This window comes from Petaurus breviceps, unplaced genomic scaffold (genome assembly GCF_028583685.1).
Source record: "Petaurus breviceps papuanus isolate PSGF00001 unplaced genomic scaffold, PetGlider_PUasm1.0 229, whole genome shotgun sequence".
In the NCBI taxonomy this organism is placed as follows: domain Eukaryota; kingdom Metazoa; phylum Chordata; class Mammalia; order Diprotodontia; family Petauridae; genus Petaurus; species Petaurus breviceps.
In genome coordinates this window covers 27,634,214-27,651,617 of record NW_027185903.1, presented here as the reverse complement: position 1 = coordinate 27,651,617, position 17,404 = coordinate 27,634,214, and the positions used below count along the sequence as shown (strand labels likewise).

Below are 17,404 nucleotides of genomic sequence, written 5' to 3'. Positions count from 1 at the left end.
CTAATAAATGTCTGAACAGGGATTTGAACCCAAGTCTCATGATTACAGCCCCAACTCAGTCCATTACATCTAGTGCTGAAGCTGAAAAAATATAATGAATTTATACAAGGATGAGAAATCGTTTAACAGTAGATCTCATATCAGATTGAATGACAATATTTTGGGGGGAGAGACAGTTAACAGATTGGGATGCAACTCATGGTTGAATGGCAACCACAGGTCATCAGAGATACAGGAGTTTGGCAAAAACAAATTGATAAAAGCATTCTATGAGAACCAATTGACTATGTGGAATTTAAATTAAAACTATTGTATATTGTATTGTTATTTACAAATCGTGGGCTACTCATCCTTTAGATCATTAATATTTATAATAAACCTGCATTTTTTGTTAAGATTATTAGACACTTACCTACCAGCACACCACTGACTACATCTCAATGTCTTTGCTCCTGTGAAGCATAAAATAAGCATTAGTTATGAAGCATAACTATAAGATATAATGCGAATGTATGACGAGAAGCAGAGAAAAAATCACTTCCCATCAAAGGGAAAAGGGACAACTTCTCAGAGGACACAGCCTCTGAGTTAGTCAGTCCTTGATGACCAGGTGGGATTGAGGATTTAGATACCATATATATGGTAAGACTGGTTAGGAAATAGCAGATATTGGATATGGATGTGGATATAGATGTGGTCCAATCAGCTGTTCCAACACCATAAAAAAAAAGCCTGAGCCACAGTTATTGGTTCTGCTAAACAGACGGACAGCCATGTGGTGCAGTAGATAGAGTTCTGGGCTTAGAGTCAGGAAGACTCTTCTTCCTAAGTTCAAATCTAGCCTCAGACACTTATTAGCTGTTCGACCCTAGGCAAGTCACTTAACTAGGTTTCCTCATCTGTAAAATGAGCTGGAGAAGGAAATGGCAAACCACTCAGGATCTTTGCCAAGAAAATTCCAAATGGGGTCACAGAGAGTTGAACATGACTGAAAAATGATTGAATAACTACAAAAAACAGAAGAAAGGAAATAGCTGTGTCTTTAATTTATCCCCCATCCCATCTGCCTAATAAATAGGGGAGGAGAGTTGTCTGGCCAGCAGAAGACAGGTCCCAAATTCTCCAAACAACTAAGATAACAGAGGATTATTTTAAAAAAGATGTACACAAGACATAGTGCCCTAAATGAAAGGGATGGTCCCATGAGTATACTTGGCTAGGGATATTTTTTAAGGTCAACTGATCATTTCTATGGTCATCAAAGTTGTGTAATTGGGAAAGCCATTTAAGCCCTTTAAACTCCCATTTCCTCATATGTAAAATAAGGAAAATAATAGCACCTACCTCACAGGGTTGGGAGGACCACATATGTAAAGTGTCTTCCAAACTTTAAAGTACTAAAGAAATGCCAGCTATTATTATTGTTGTTAGTAATTATAATATCATTATAATGAGCTGGCATAGGAGTCTGATTATTCTCATGAGTGTAGAATTTTCAAGTCACAGATTCTTACTGGCATTTTATTATTGTACTATATGTTCTATGCTTTTTTATACCTCTCTACCCTTCACTGTTTGATATACAATTGAATTTTCCTCAATTCATTAAACTATGTTCAAATGGTTCCACACATCATTGTCAGTGAGTTAACCACAAAAAGTCCTATGAATTTCACATAATCTCTGAAAAGATTCTAGAATGAATCTACACAAAGCAAATGTTTCCAAATTGCACTACCATATACTGTTTATCCAACCCCCCCCCCCCAACCCCCTCACCAAAACCCAGAAATAACCAGACAGGACTCCCTACTCTCTCACTTTCATTGTTTGTAACGTATTAAGGAAAGGACAAAATAGATGACTTTAAACAGGCAAATGGAACAAGGAAATAAAAAGAAGACACGGTAAACATCACAACTTGACCACAAATTCCAAAGGAGCAGTACAAACTGCCACTGTTCACCTGAGGCCTGTCCAATCTGAAGATTAAAAAAAAAAAAGCAAAGAGCAATCACCATTGCCACCAAATGTAGAGGTAGATATGGATGTAGTCCAATCTGCTGCCCCATCACTATCCAGAATAGAGAGGCTTGAGCAACAGTTACGGCTCTATTATCATCGACAGCCAATCAGGAAGCTTCCCAGTAGAACCTTCCCTAGAACCATAGCTGAAGAGGATGATGGAACAATCAATCATAAGAAAGGGTTCAATTCATCTATTTGCTCAATCAACAAATACTGAGCTCCGATTACAGAAAAGGCACTCTGCTAGGCTGACAAAATATTTGTTTAATGTGACTTCTTTTTTGGATGATGAGAGGCATCATGGTACACAGGGAAATATGCTGGACCTGTAGTTAGAGGACCTGGATTCAAATCTCAGCTCTACTATAAAAGAATTAAATCAATCACTTTTCATTAATTAAGCATTTACTATATACCAAGCACAGTGCTAAGCACTTGGGGATACACAAAGAGACAAACGATAGTCCTCGTCCTCAAGGAGTTTACAATCTTATGAAGGAAACAACATGCAAACAAAGCAAGTTATATACAAGATAAATAGGAAATAACTGAGAGAAAGCATTGGAATTCAGAGGGGTTGGGGAAGGCTTCTTGAAGAAGGTAGCATTTTAATTATGACTTAAAAGGAATCGAGGGAGGTCAGTAGTTAGAGTGGAGGGAGAACAACATTCTAAGCATGAGGGAACAACCAGAAAGAATGCCTGGAGGCAACAGATGGAGTGACTTGGTGGAACACCAAGGTGTCCAATGTCACTAGATTGAAGAGTACATATCAGGGAGTAAGGTGAAAGACTGGAGGGGGGGGGGGGGGGGGGCACGGGTTACAAAGGGCTTTGTATTTGATCCTACAGTCAATAAGAAACCATTGGAATTTATTGGGGAGGGGTGTTACATAATCAGACTTTTGGAAAATCACTTTAGTAGTTGTATAGAGGAGAGACTAGATTGGGGAGAGACTTGAGGTAAGCAGACCCATCAGCAGACCATTGTAAAATGGTCCAGGCATGAGGTGATTAGAGTCTGCACTAGAATTGTGGTAGTGTTAGAGGAGAGAAGGGGGCATATTAGAGAGATGCTGCAAAGGTGAAACTGACATTAAAGATCACAGTAAGAAGAATCTGGGAAGAGCAAATGAGATAGATGCACAACAGCTATTCAATCTGCAGCATATATTGGTGAGTTCCATTGACTTTCCATTTCTTTCATTAAATCATGGCCAGAATTCATCTTTTAGAAAATTATCAACATGAATATCATGTCAGTATTTTAGTGATATTTCTTTACTGAGGGATCCAGACAGCATGTGGGGAGCCAAGGGGAAAAGTTTTCATTACATTAAATAAATCTTTTGCTGAAGTCCTACTTCAGTACTTCACTGTGACATGGAGCTGACATTTGGCCACTTAAAAGATTGTGAGAATAAGTTCTGGCAAGTTCTACCAAGATGCAAAGGCTTCTAACTTGAGTACAGTCATAGGATGTAATCTTTTATCTTAGGAGCTTTCCCATTAAATTTACGGGAATGATGGCCACCAGGTAATAGACTTTTTTTTTGGGCCACAGCACCTCATAAAGGTATAGGAGGGGTGAAATCTGGGTGAGGAAAATGCCACACCAGGCATAATCAAGGATGTTTTGAAGTATCAAATAAGTCATCTTGAAAAACAATCCGTGTGATAAGAAAAATAGAAAAAAAGGTTAATTTGACGAATGTTTCCCCCAAAAAGTTACTTTTTAATGTATAGCCTATATCAGACTGCATGCCCTCTGGGAGAGAGGGGGTATGAAGGAGTGGGAAAAATTTGGAACTCAAAATCTTATAAAAGTGAATGTTGAAAATGAAAAAATATAAATAAATAATTTTAAGTCACTTTTCATATTTCAACTTTCTTTGCCTATCTCTACACTAAAACAAGCAATTTATTTTAAAAGTATTCTTTCTAAGTGAGCCACAGAAATTCACCTAAGTAGCATTTTGTGAGTTGTATCAATCTTTCAGTAATTCTGAGACTTAGTAGAGATTTCCTTTCCTACTGCAAAGGCCTGTTTCTTTTTTTGCACTGAAAAGATGATAAGATCAGCCTCCAGAATCCACATTTAATTTCATTCTGATGCCCAGCCAAGCAACAAGAACAACATAAAAGCTTTTATTCCCCTCTCATTTCCATATTTTCTTATCTGACAAGCCAATTGACACTTGTTCAGGAAGAGATTTCTCTTCCTGCTTTTAGCCAGGATCTTGTAAAGATCCACCTAACTACCTCTTTCCTTATCCTTCTTAAAAGATGCATGTAGGAACAACACAGTCTTCAGACTATGGTTAGAACATGGTCTCTCCTTTCCTGGAAGACCTCCAAATCTCAGGATACCTAGTTACCCTCTCTAGAAGTATGCACAGCTGAGTGGACCAGTCAATGACCAGGCAGTACCCAACGCATTCATGTCTCATTTACACACCAATAATAAAATGTTAAAAGATGTCCTACCCTGAGATTGCAGCAAGTTTTTGATGGGCCTGCCGGGCCATCTCACAGCCTTTGGTTCTGGTCTTGTGCATTTCCGCCCTTAGAGATGGACAGTTGACTGAGACGTCCCCAATAGAAATGACTAACTCTCGATACAGGGCCACTTGGGTATTGAATTCTTGGACAAGCTGGAAGAAAGATGAATTACTTTCATGAAACACAGTGAAATAGTCAAGAAGTTTCATACTCCAAATACATGTGAACAGAGGCCTGCCTTCCAGCTGACCCACTCAAAAAATTGGGCAGAAAATTAATTTTTCAGACATCTAAACATTTTAGATAATGAACTACTCAGAACCTTTGTGATAAACATTGTTAGTCCTAATTTGGCCCTCTTCAAAGGTCTATCTTCCAAATCTGACCGTAATGATTTCCACCCGGATGCTCACACCAACTCTAAGGTTGGAAATCTCTCAAGTTGCTCAGAGATTACAACAAAAAGGTCACTCTTGTCTTGCCTTTTCAGAAAACACTTTGTCAATGGGTAACCACCAAACTGCTTGCCCTTCTTCAGCCAGGCCCACCACTGAAGGACTTCAGCTTCTCCAAGGGAATCACAAGTGGAAAATAATCTCACACTCACTGCACTGGAACCAGCCTCCTTTCTGCAGCAAGCACACTGTTTATCTGTTTGGGTTTTTTTCCCCCTCCTCCTCCCTTCCTCCCCTTTAAAAAAAAAAGTCTCCTTTCCCCTTTCAGAGATCCAATTCACCCTCTCCTTTGCTGACACCAATCCCAGGAGGGAGAGAAACTACAAACCGTCGGGCGCTTACTGGGCCCCCTCATTTCCCCAAGACCCAGTAGCTCGGTCCTAGCACTTTCCCCTTTGAACCAAGATGACTTGGGTGTCAAACCGAATCGGAGCGAGGGGGGCTGGGGATGGGGGTGGGGGGGTGGGGAACTGCAGTTTTAAAAATAGTGCAACTGCACGTGATCGGAATAGACAAACCGAGGGGGAAGTGGCCCTAAAGCAAACGATCAAAATACATGACTCCCCAGCCCCCCTCCCCTTAAATATTGCTTTTGTTTTTACCCACCATCTTGCAGTCGTCCAGGGCTCTCTGGGTCTTGTGGGCGCTCTCGGAGCCGCTGCCCCTGCGCTCACAGTCCCCACTCGGCAGCGTCGGCTTGCTGATCTGAAAGATCGAGGAGCGAGTGGAGCGGCCGGGGCGCTTTTTGCGCCCATTCGGTGCAGAACTCATGCAGACACATCCACCAAGCCGAAGCTGCGGCTGGGCTGCCCGGATCCCTAGCAGGCACGGCCAGAGCTATTCCCCCACCGCGCCGAGGACCACGGCCCAGGAGGCGGCCAGAGTCCCTCTCCCTGGGCGCTCACAGCAGCGGCGACGGCCGGGGCGGCTGGTAACCTTCAGCTTGAAGGAGAGCTGAGCGAGCGGGTGCTGTGCTTTGCAGCATCGCTCCCACTACGGGCGCTGACGGAGGATGTCAAGTTGCCTTCAACAGCATCTCAGCCCCTGCAGGGGCAGCCTGGCGCGGACAGTTCGCTGAGCCTTCCTCTCGGCATGGATCTGGAGGCGAGGCAAGGACGACGGTGCCTGGCAGTTTAGAGTTTCCATTCAGAAGGGGGATCAGCTTTCAAAGCCTGAGCTGCAAGGGTTGAGGGGAGGAAGCGGGGGGAGGGGGGTGGGGGTGGAGGGGGAGTGCGGGGAGAAGAGTCGCTCCAGCTTTTGTGTCTTCCCGCTGCGGCGCTTGCTTCTTCAGCCTCCTCCCCTCCCTCCCCCCTTTCCCAGACCCGTGAGGACCGTCTGTCCTCCTAGCGGGCCACGGGCTCTAATGGCTTGCCTGGATCCCGACTCTAAGGGCTGTTCTGTTTGAGGATCCCAAATGGACCCGTGGTGGGACTGGTAGCCGCAGAGAATCTGGCAGACTGACGTTGTTAGCAACCCAGCCCATTGATAGGACAGGAATACTAATGCGATCCATCAATCCAACCCCCCTACAGCTTATGCACTTATCCAATCAAATGCTCAGGAACATCAATTGCAAATATTACTTCATCTGCTCTATTATTAGAAACTAAAAGTGTCATCAGAGCGGAGCATATTACCATATGCTGGGACCTTAACACTTATGGATTTAAGCTTAAACATTGTTGGTCAGAGGCCCTCTCCCTCTGGTCCGTGGGCCATCAATTTAAATGGGGAATGGGATGGGAAGGGAGGGAGGGAGGGAGGATAAAAAAGTTTTACGTCTCAAATAGAAGATCTATCCATCCAGAGTTAGAAATTCTTTGACTCCGATGCATGAAAATAGATGCTTTGTTTCCCATGTTCCTTCTATTATGTGTAGAGATTACCAGTGTCAGGTGAGGTAAGAAGGTACCAATGTGACCCTATCACAAGGGTCCCTTACTCCAACACCAACTGCTTCCTCCAAGCTTGTTAATGTCATTGGAGTTGGCCCTGAGTTTCAGAATGAGCTGTGAGATTCTTTTAACAGGCTGTCAGACAGTGAGAGTAATTAGCAGTTCCCTGTAATAGCCACCTCATCTCCTTGGTGGGGACATAACTAACCAGGAAGCAGAGGTCAGTAACTGGAGCAGTAAGGGAGAATTGTAGATATGATGGCCATGGTGCCTGTTTGTGCAAAAGTTGACCTGGAGTGGGAAGAAGCTGAAGTCATGGGGGGAGGGGGAAGGGACAAGGTCAGGTGCCCCAGATTATGCAATGAGGAATGAGGTAGTGGGTCAGAAGCAGGGGCAATTGAACAATTTCCTTTAGCTGTGGCAGTATTGATGTTATCTTCTATCAATTCCAAACCTCACTAGAAACAGAGGAAGAGGTCTATTTCTATATCTGTCATTTGATTTTAATGGAAGGAAGGGGAGGGAGCTGACTTGGGGTTCCAAACTAATGTTCTGAGTGCACTTGAACCCTTGAATGAGCTTTTTGAGAGGATGTAAATAGACAGCTGGCAAATAGAAGAGTATTTGTGCTACTTCCCTCACAGGGCTGCTGTGAGGAAAGTGCTCCGTAAATCTTTAAATCTGACTTTCTGTTTCTCCCTTCCATCCTTGACCTCAATCTTTATTTATCAGCATGAGGAAATCTTTGGTGTGGAAACTCCCTCCACCAAAGTAGATTGGACTGTAAGATCACAGAAGTAGAGCTGGAAGTGAATTGATTTTTAACACAGTATTAGAGGGTTGCCTGGGAGTACTTAGAGGTTAAGTGACTTTCCCATTGTCAGACTGCTAGCACAGAGATGTCACTTGAACCTAGATCTTCCTGACTCCAAAGCTGATTCTCTATCCTCTATGCCATGCTTCCCTCATAAAACACAATATAAATGTGTTAGTATTATTCAAGAAATTAAAATAGAGGAAGGTAAACCCTGATCCTATTTTCTATTTCTTATAGGAGCCAGAGTTGGAAAGGAAGAAACACTCCTTGGCAGCTCTTCAGTCCCAAGAATATGAATTCAGGGGCTGTGAACGTAGAGGAAACTTACCTCCTGCTTTCCTGATTACCATGTTTGTCCCAGAAAAAGAGAGTTAAGGCACTGCTGTTGTCTCTTCCTCCTCCAATAGGGAAATGGCTTGGGCTACATAACCCAGGAGTTGGGGCATCTATAAATTATAGTCTTAATTGAATGCACACAGCAGATTTTGAAGTTTCTAATTCTTCTGTTGCCTTTTGGTGACTAGGCTGGGAAAAAACAAGTAATGAAAACCTTACTTAACTCCACAAGAATCAGGAAAAGAGTCAGGATATATTGGGTGTTTTGATTCATTCAGAAAACTATTTATTAAGTACCTACCATGTACAAGACACTACTACTAAAATAATGCCACATAAGAAATAAATTAACCAATAATCTAATATTTATTTAATACTTGCCATAATTGAGGGGCAGCACACCATTGTTGATAAAGGTCTGGCCTTGAACCAAGGCAACCTGGTTTCAAGCCTTGTCTGTGACACAGGAAAGCTATGTGACCACAGGAAAGTTGCTTAGCTTCCAAGCATTGCTGGCAACTCTCAAAAACTGTACACTATGAATAGTCATAGATCTTTACAGGTAAAAGAAATTTCCACACTGGGCAGTTCAGTACCTGATAAAATCACTGATAAAACCCTATCTTAATTACAAAACATCTAAATATTTCAACTTTATTTGAATTCTTTCTTCACAACACATTCATGAGGTGGGTAGCAGAGATATTACTATCCCCATTCTACAAATGGGAAATGGAGGTCTAGAGACTCACATCTGATCACCCAGCTAGCAAATGTCATGGCCAGGTTTCACACTCAAGTCTCCCTTCTCCAGTCCTGGATTTTTTTCTGCTCCACCACATTGCCTCTCTATGGCATAGCATATTGTTTCTCTAGCTTCTTTCAAGATTCAGCTTCTGCAGGAAATTCCAGCTGCTAGCATCATGCCATCCGAATTATCTACTCTGTATACACACACACACACACACACACACACACTTATTTATATGCTTTTTTCCTTCATTATAATGTGAATTCCTTGAGAGTAAAACTTTTCTTTTTGTCTTTTTCTTCCTATCCCTAGTGCTTAGCATTGTCCTGGCACATGGTAATTTGTCATAGGCACTATTGTGCCTACAGAAAATCTGTAAGACATGATTCTTCTCTTTGAAAGACTTATAGCCTAGTTGGGGGCCATAAGATACACACATACACACACACACACACACACACACACACACACACACACTTAGGAATTCAGTTGATTCAGAAATAACAGCTACAGAGAAGGTAGAGATAATTGACCTACAGCTAAAAGGGCCCTTGGAAGTCATCTAGTCAGAGGGTTACAAATTGGAACCTGAAAGAGACCTTGGAAGTTATGCATTTCAATCCCATTCACTTTACAATTGAAGACACTGAGGTCAGATACTAAGTGACTTAGCCAGGATCTGAACCCAGCTCCTGTGTCTCCAAATGAAGTACTTGCCTCACTTCATCACAAAGTCTATCAGAATTTAGCAGAGATCCTAGAACATAGTAGGTGCTTAGCTGATTCCATTGTCAATAAGGGCTGATTTAGTTGGGGAAGGCTTTGAGAAAATGATATATCTTGAGCTGGGCTGTGAAAGATATGTAGACTTTGGAAAGGTGGCAAAAGAAGTAGAAAGAAGGATGCATTTCTTTTGGGTTTGGAGAGAATTCATAAGCAAAGGCCCCCAAAATGCATAGATGAGCACAGTTTATACTAGAACGGTGAGGAGACTAGCCTGATTAGGATCTAAGAGGAGTAAGCATAGATACATACATAGTTTGGAATCAGGAAGGCATAAAAGACCAAGCAGAAAATGCAGGAGGAAGTAGGATTTACTATTTCCTATAATTTTTTTTGAGCAAGTGCTTTATGTGGTTTAAAAAAAATCTTTTAATAAGATTAGTTTGAAAGAAGTGTTCAAGGTAGACTGGAAGTGGAATGGGGGTAGAAAATGAAGCCAGGGAAACTAGCTAGTTTGACTATTTGTGGTAGTACAAGTAGAAAGCAATCAGGAGTAGGACTAGGCTGGTGACAACAGGAACAGAAGGCAAAAATCAGAGACATTTCAAAGGAAACAAAAGGATTTAATACTTATAATAGATGACATTAACACAGCACCTTCAAGTTTATGAAGACACTTAAATGTTCATGATCTCACACAGTCGTGGTGACAGAATGAGCTCCAGGGCCCTATTGCAGATTCTCCTATAAAGAAATCTCTGTGGGGTAGCTAGGTGGTGCAATGGATAGAGTGCTGACTCTGGACTCAGAGGGCCTGAGTTCAACTCTGGCCTCAGACACTTGACACTTACTAGCTGTGTGACTCTGGGCAAGTCACAACTCCAATTGCCTTGTAAAACACACACACACACACACACACACACACACACACACGTCTCTGCCTCAAGGGGGGGGTTGGGTACCTGAAGAAGACAACCTGAGGTCCCATCCCTGAGGAATCAGCCCATGCCCAGATCATGAAGGCCTAGGGCTTCTTCACCTTTTCTGTTTCCTGGTCCCTTTGGTCAGCCTCATAAAGGTTATGAACTCCTTCTCAGAATCATGTTTTCAAATGTGTAATATAAAATACGTAGAATTACAAAGGATGCAAATTATATTGGAGTATAGTTACCAAAATATTACAAAACCAAAACCAAAATGGACTTTTGATCATGGATTTGAGATTAAGAATCCCTAGTCTAGGCCAGCCCACTTTAATAGTAGAGTTGACTGGTGAAAATCTTAGCCGCCCCAGCTGAAAAGGCAGTCATTGTGCCCTAGCAGTTCATCAGATTATAGATTTAGAGTTGGAAGGGACTTTAGAGATCCTCTAGTTCAACGCTCTCATTTTACAAATAAGGAAACGAACTTGGAGAGATGAGGAGGCTTGTTAGAGGCTGTGCAGGCCGTCAAGATGAACAAATCCAAGGTTCTCAGACACCAAATCCGGTGCTTTTCCCACCGTCATACTGTTTGGCTTCCACCTGGGCCCTAGAAGCAGTCATGTTTGCAGATCTTTCAAGGTTTTGCTTTGCTTTCAGACTCTATCTTGTCATGAACTTTGCCCAGGCCCCTGATTCCTTGGCAATGGCTCTTTAACTAGAATCCTGTTTACTCCCTGAATTCCTAAAAAAAGCACCCCACAGCGGCCTCACTTATGAAGATAAAGGCTAGTGAAGAATCAGAGATGATTCCCAGCTGTTTAGCCTAAGAGACACTATAGAAGAAAGGTGTTGCTCCAGATGAAAGGGAGTTCATTCAGTAGGGGAAGAAAGCTGAGTTCAGTTTGGAATGCAGAAAATTTAAGGTAAGAACCAGTGGAGACATCCTATTTGGTGTTCAGTCATATCTGGCTCTTTATGACCCCATTTAGGGTTTTCTCAGCAAAGGTACTGCAATGGTTTGCCATTTCCTTCTCCAGCTCATCTTTAAAATAAGGAAACTGAGACTAAAATGGTTAAGTGACTTGCCCAGGGGTACTCACAGCTAGTAAGTGTCTGAGGCTAGATTTGAACTCAAGAAGATGAGTCTTCCTGACTCTAGGCCTAGCACTCTATCCACTGTGACACCTATAGGCAGTTCAAAAATAAAGGCATGGAGAATATAGATTTGGCATTAAGATAATGCTTTGAATCATTTTAGTTCTTTAGTCTATCAGAGGGGATGAGTGCACAAAGCAAAGAGCAAAGCTGGGGGCTGTGGATTGGCAGACATCCACCACTGAAAGGGTTGGGAGAGGAAAAGAATCAGAAAACATACAATGTCAAGTCGGAAGGAAGGAAAGGAAGGAAGGAAAGAAGGAAGGAAGGAAGGAAGTAAGTGTTTGGGCAGTGTGATATAATGGATGGAGCCCTGATCTCAAATTCAGAAAGACCTGAGTTCAACCCTAGCTAAGACATTGGATTCTGGAAAAATCATGTGACTTCTCTGTGCCTCAGTTTCTTCATCTATAAGATAAGGGAATTGGAGCTGATGGTTTCTAAAGTCCCTTCCAGCCCTAAGCTATGACCCTGTGATCCTATGTGCCAGGCATTGTGCACACAGAATGGGTATTAAAAGTGTCAAGCAATGGAAAAAGCCCAGACTCTAGAGTCAGAGGATCTGAATTAAAATCCTGCCTCTTGAGGTTTGCTAAATACATACAGGTTCTCCTCAAAGTCTTAGTGCAATTTCGGACAGAACTTGTATAACCTTAGGCAAGTAATTTCATGTCTCTGAACCTCAGTTTCCTTACTTAATAAAATGAAATGCTTGGATTACATGGCCTCCCAGACCTCTTCCAACTCTAAATCTTATCATCCATCATCACAGATGAAAGATACTCAGGTATGACTAAATGCCACTTGGCAAGAAGGCCATTGGTGATCTTCAAGAAAATACCTTCAACAGTCTTTTTTTTTGCCTTTTGGAGGGCAATTGGGGTTAAGTAACTTGCCCACGGCTAGTTTTTTTGTGTTGTGTCTGAGTCTGGAACCAAACTCGGGTCCTCCCAACTCCAGCCGGCCTGCGCTTTACTCACTGCACCACTTAGCCGTGCCCCCTTCAACAGTCTTAAAAGCAGAATACAGAAATCATGAAGTTAAGGTAGGAATGGTGTGTTGAAAGCAGAAGCAAATGGTATAGACTATTAGTTTGACAAATCTGGTAGTGACCAGTTTGGTAGGACATAGGTTGGATAACTAATGGATACAAGGGTCAAGTGAAAGGGTTTTTTTTTGTATATTTATTTTTAAGACGTGAGCAATAACTTGTATGGGGTGACCTGGGCTTTGCCCCTGGGTGCCAATATCCAGAATGAGTGCTTCCTAATCAGAAAGACATATTCCTATCCCTTGGTAACTACTATCTCCATATCTTGTTTCCAGTGATCATCTGACCCATATTTCTTTGTGCTCTCCCTGCCTTTTTCCCCAGGTATCCACTCTTAAGGCCTTATTCCTATTTTACCCTTTTCCAAGAATCTGGCTTTCCCCAAGTGAACTGGACCGTCTGGGAGATGGGCAGGCCCTCCATCAGCAAACCTATACCACTATCAGGAAAGGCATAGTTGGACTTGACTCTTTTCTATGTTGCCACTATGTTTTCCTTCCCTTTCTCCATGCAACTGAATTTACCCCAGGCAGAAGAATTTCTAGTTATAGTTTTGGGGATACCAGAGTACATATGAAGTCATGAAAAGAAGATTGAGGAGAAGCATTTTAAGATGTTGGAGAGGGAAGTGATAATTAAGAAAATAAGGTCCTTGAAAGGGGAGGAATGGAATTGATAGCATAAAGCAATAGAAACCTATTAATTTTAGTAAATGAAAACATTTTACAACAGTCTTCCAAAAAGTCCTTATTAGGGAGCTGTGACACAGAATTAGAAAGAATATTAGACATAGAGACAGGATCACTGAATTCCAATTCTTCACCCTGGTTTGTTCAGCTTTGGGCAACTAGAGGAGCCCTTCTAAGCCTCAGTTTTATCATTTGTAAAATGGTGCTAAATATACTTTTGTTACTTATTTAATAGTCTGAATATGATAAAAAACAATACTTTATAAACCTTCAAGTGCTACAAAAATGTGAATCATAACCATTCATTGTATGTGCCAATTGCTGTAAGTCATTATGGTAGACTATGGGGAATGCATAAATAAGTAATCCATACTTTCTGCTTTCAAGAATCTTATAGTCAACCAGGAGAAAGAGAAGACATATGCATATTAATATAATGAAAAGGTAGACAGTAATAAATGGCATTGGAGTGGTATAAACAAAGTACTATAGAAACAGAAAAGGAAAGATTGCTTCTGAATGGAGAATGTGACATTTGAACCAGGTCTTTCATGGAGGATAAGATTCTGTTAGCTAGAGACAGAGTGTAAAAAGTAGGTTGGAGCCACGGGGACAAACAGAGAAGTTTGTATTCAAGCTTATTGGCAATAGGGAGCTGCCAGAACTTTTTTTGAGGGGAATGAGAGTCGGGAATGGCCTGTGTTTTGGGAATGCCATTTTGGCAGTTGAATAGAAGATAAATATGAGAGGAAAGAGAACTGGGATGAAAAGATCAATTAGGAGGCTGTTGTAAGAGTTTAGGCAAGAGATAATCAGAGCCTCAACTAGCTTGACTGAGGCATGAATGGAGAGAAGTGTAGAGATGGGAAGTTGTAGTAGAGGTAGAATGGACAAAACTTGGAAATTAATTTGATTGGTGGAGTGGAGGAGGTGAGTGAGAGTGAAAAGCTGAGAATGACTCTAGAGTGTGAAGCTGAGTGACTAAAAAGATGGTAATTCTCATGACAAAAATAGAGATGATGTAATGAGAATGGGAAATTGAAGATCTTCCCTACTCTCTCTCTCTCTCTCTCTCTCTCTCTCTCTCTCTCTCTCTCTTTCTCTTTTTTTTAGCAATCAGGGTTAAGTAACTTGCTGAAGGTTACATGGCCAGTTACTTCTGGGTGTGGTGCTGAGTGTCTGAGTCCAGGATTTGATCTCCAGGTCATCCTGACACTGGAGCCAGTGCTCTTACTCGCTGTGCTACCTGGGCGCACCTCTTCTCTGCTCTTTAATAGACCCAGGGGGGAGTTTGAAGACCTCCCCTGCTTTGAAAGTAAACTCTGTCCCCTAATAGGTTGAATGTAGTCACATGGAGCCTGTAATGGAGGGAATTTGCTGAAGGGAAGCAGAGCCTATAGGAAGCTTCCTGCTGTGAAGATAAAACTCTGCCCCCTGATAGGCTAAATGTAGTCACATAGAGCCAGTGGTGGGAGGAGTTTTGCTGAAGGGAAGCACAGCCCACAGGAAGCTGGTTCAGAGCTAGCCAGACTGGTGGGGGAGAGAGAACACTCAGGCAAGGAGTCAGATAAGTTCCTGAGTAAATATTGATCTTGTATTGGTTTGTGGGAAGGCTGAAGGATGCTGTGGCTCTCAGTGTTATTATGGCTTCTGAATATCTTTGGTACTATGATGGAATTGGCTTACTGGTTTTGGGATTCAGTTTTCTGGTGTCTAAATAAATTCTTCAGTTCTATCCTTTTTCTGGAGAGTTTGGCATATTTTGCAATTGAATGTCATGTGATACTTATAGTCATGGTCTTTATCATGATCATGGTCACTGTAAATATTGCATTGACGCTACAGATGATAGGAAGAAGGGAGTTTTTTAGGGAAGATAATGAGTCTTGGTTTGGGCATGTCAAATTTGAAATGCCTATTCGAACATCCAGTTGGAAAATATCCAGTAGGTAGTTGGTGATGTAGGACTGTTGTTATTTTTTTTCCATCATTTTCAAAGAAGACCAAAGACATCATGGGGTTATGGCATGTTTTGTGCATGAAAATGGATTTAAGTGAGGCAGTTGCACAAAATCATCAGATTCACTTTACTAAGGCCATTGAATTCCAGTGGCAAGACAAAAATCAAGACAACTGGAGATGACTTGGGATGCAGTTGATGACCTTGGCATCTTCAATGTCTGAACAAGCTCTAAGCACTCCACAGTACGTGCTTCTGGTGTTTTCATGGCTGTTGGAACAAATTTTTCTTATTCACCCATTCTTCTTCAAATGTCTTCAAAAGCTTAGGGTAGACAACCCTCTGATGTAGGACTAAAGTGCAAGAGAAAGACTAGGTTTGAAAATGAAAGCATTTCACATAGAAGAAATGGTATGAGAAAAAACAAAAAAGTTAGAAACTATGAGAGGTGTGTGGTGAGAAGGAGGGCTGGTAGTCAAGTAACTTTGGCTATAACATAGAGCATGTGAAAGTGAGGAGTGGTGAACAAGGGTGGGAAAGGTAAATAAAGGCTGAATTGTGGCAGGCCTTGAATGACAGGTTAAGGAGTTTAAAATTTATATGGTGGACAATGAGGAACTATGAAAAGTCTTTAAGCAAGGGAATGACATGGCCAGAGATGTGAATTAAGAAGATTAATCTGGAAGTCATTTGAGATATAGGTTGGAGAGGGGGAAGAGCCTGGAGACAAGGAGACCAGTTAAGAAGCAATTGCAATAATGTAGGATAATTTTTCTCAATTGTGTACTACAAAGCAGAACTATACTTAGCTAGGTGAGATGCTTTCTACTGTTAGCTGCAGGGTGTGGGTTTTTTTAATGGTCCTGGAAAGAAAGAAATGAGAAATAAACTTGTCATCCCACGCTGGAGGATGAGGCCTTGAATCCCTTTATTTTATCTTCACCATTGAAACCCTGGTTGGAATCAGAAGGTTAGAAGGGCCTTTAGATCATGCCTCTAGGAAAGACAACTTCATTGTGTCCAAAGTATTTGGGGAAGGAGATGCCCCAGATCCCTCTAGTGATGTGCTCCAGTGTATAACAGACTTTGCAGTCAGGAAATCTTTCTTTTGTATAACTGAAATTTTTCCCTGAGGCAATTTAATGCCATTTCCTTGGTGGATATAGGAAATCAACAGCATCTGTTGCCAAATCAGAAGTAAGACAGATGTGGCTATAGCACCAGTGAAATTCCAGAATGCTGGTATTAAATAAGTCTTTTAAATCTGTAGGAAGAGGGAAGATGTTAGACTAGAAAGGAATTTCTTATCCTCTGAGACCTGCAGTGAGGAAGGAAAATGGGATTTTGAGTTTCCTTTTCCTAAGGAAAACTAAGGAGGAGAGGAAGTTTTTGAAGGGACTTAAATATGAACAATCTTTCCACTTTCCCAAGTTTCCAGCTCATGGGGAATAGATTTGGGTCCCTCTTCCTCAGTCATCCCTCCTCAATCTCTAGAAAAATTGGAAGGACACCTCTGATGTCAGCCCTCTGATACTTAGGCAGAGCTACAGGCAGCCTTGTTTGATTTTCAGTTTGGCAACAAATGCAATTGCAGTACCACTGGCCCTTTCCCAGCCATTGCAGAGTCCACCCTCCAGTCTTGCTGAATTGTTGCCTGGATGAAGAGAAGAGGAGGCTGTGTTCCTCTTTATGATGACATTTGGCATACTTTATGACTTTTATTGTCAACTTTCATCCATTGCTTCTGCAAGCAAAGTACTCTCAAGTCCTGTAACCTTTCCTCAGGGCCTTTATTTTTCAGTTCTATAATAATTTTTCCAGATCCTTCACACACATTTCTCTTAAGTGGAAGAAACACTCACCGACAGGTAGTATGCTCATGATAATGCAGTCAATGTAGAGGGGCTGGTGTATGATTTAGAATGCAATAGGATCTAAAAACCATCTGGTCTAACCCTCCCTATTTTATAGATGATGTTGAGAGTGATAGAATGATTTGCTCAATCATATGGATGGTAAACAAAAGAACCAAAAATTGTATCCAGACCCTCTGACTCCACATCTGTGCTTTTGCTGTTATGTCATGGATATTTATTATTTATTCCTGTTAAATTGCAATG

The 17,404-nt window shown here is 41.7% G+C and overlaps 1 protein-coding gene across 3 annotated transcripts in view; it reads right to left on the bottom strand.

Moving 5' to 3' along the window:
- Positions 1–6,447, bottom strand: part of RGS7BP (regulator of G protein signaling 7 binding protein) — a 136,825-nt gene extending 130,378 nt beyond the window's left edge. The window contains exons 1-2 of one of the 3 annotated variants that reach the window (XM_069096406.1): positions 5,591–6,447; positions 4,515–4,681 (exon numbers count right to left, since the gene is read on the bottom strand). In XM_069096406.1, the coding sequence (XP_068952507.1) occupies positions 4,515–4,681; positions 5,591–5,755 (332 nt within the window). In that variant the 5' untranslated portion in view covers positions 5,756–6,447. The remainder of the gene's footprint in view (positions 1–4,514; positions 4,682–5,590) is intronic. The other 2 variants (XM_069096404.1, XM_069096403.1) reach the window with 2 other exon arrangements.
- Between the last annotated feature and the right edge of the window lie 10,957 nt (positions 6,448–17,404).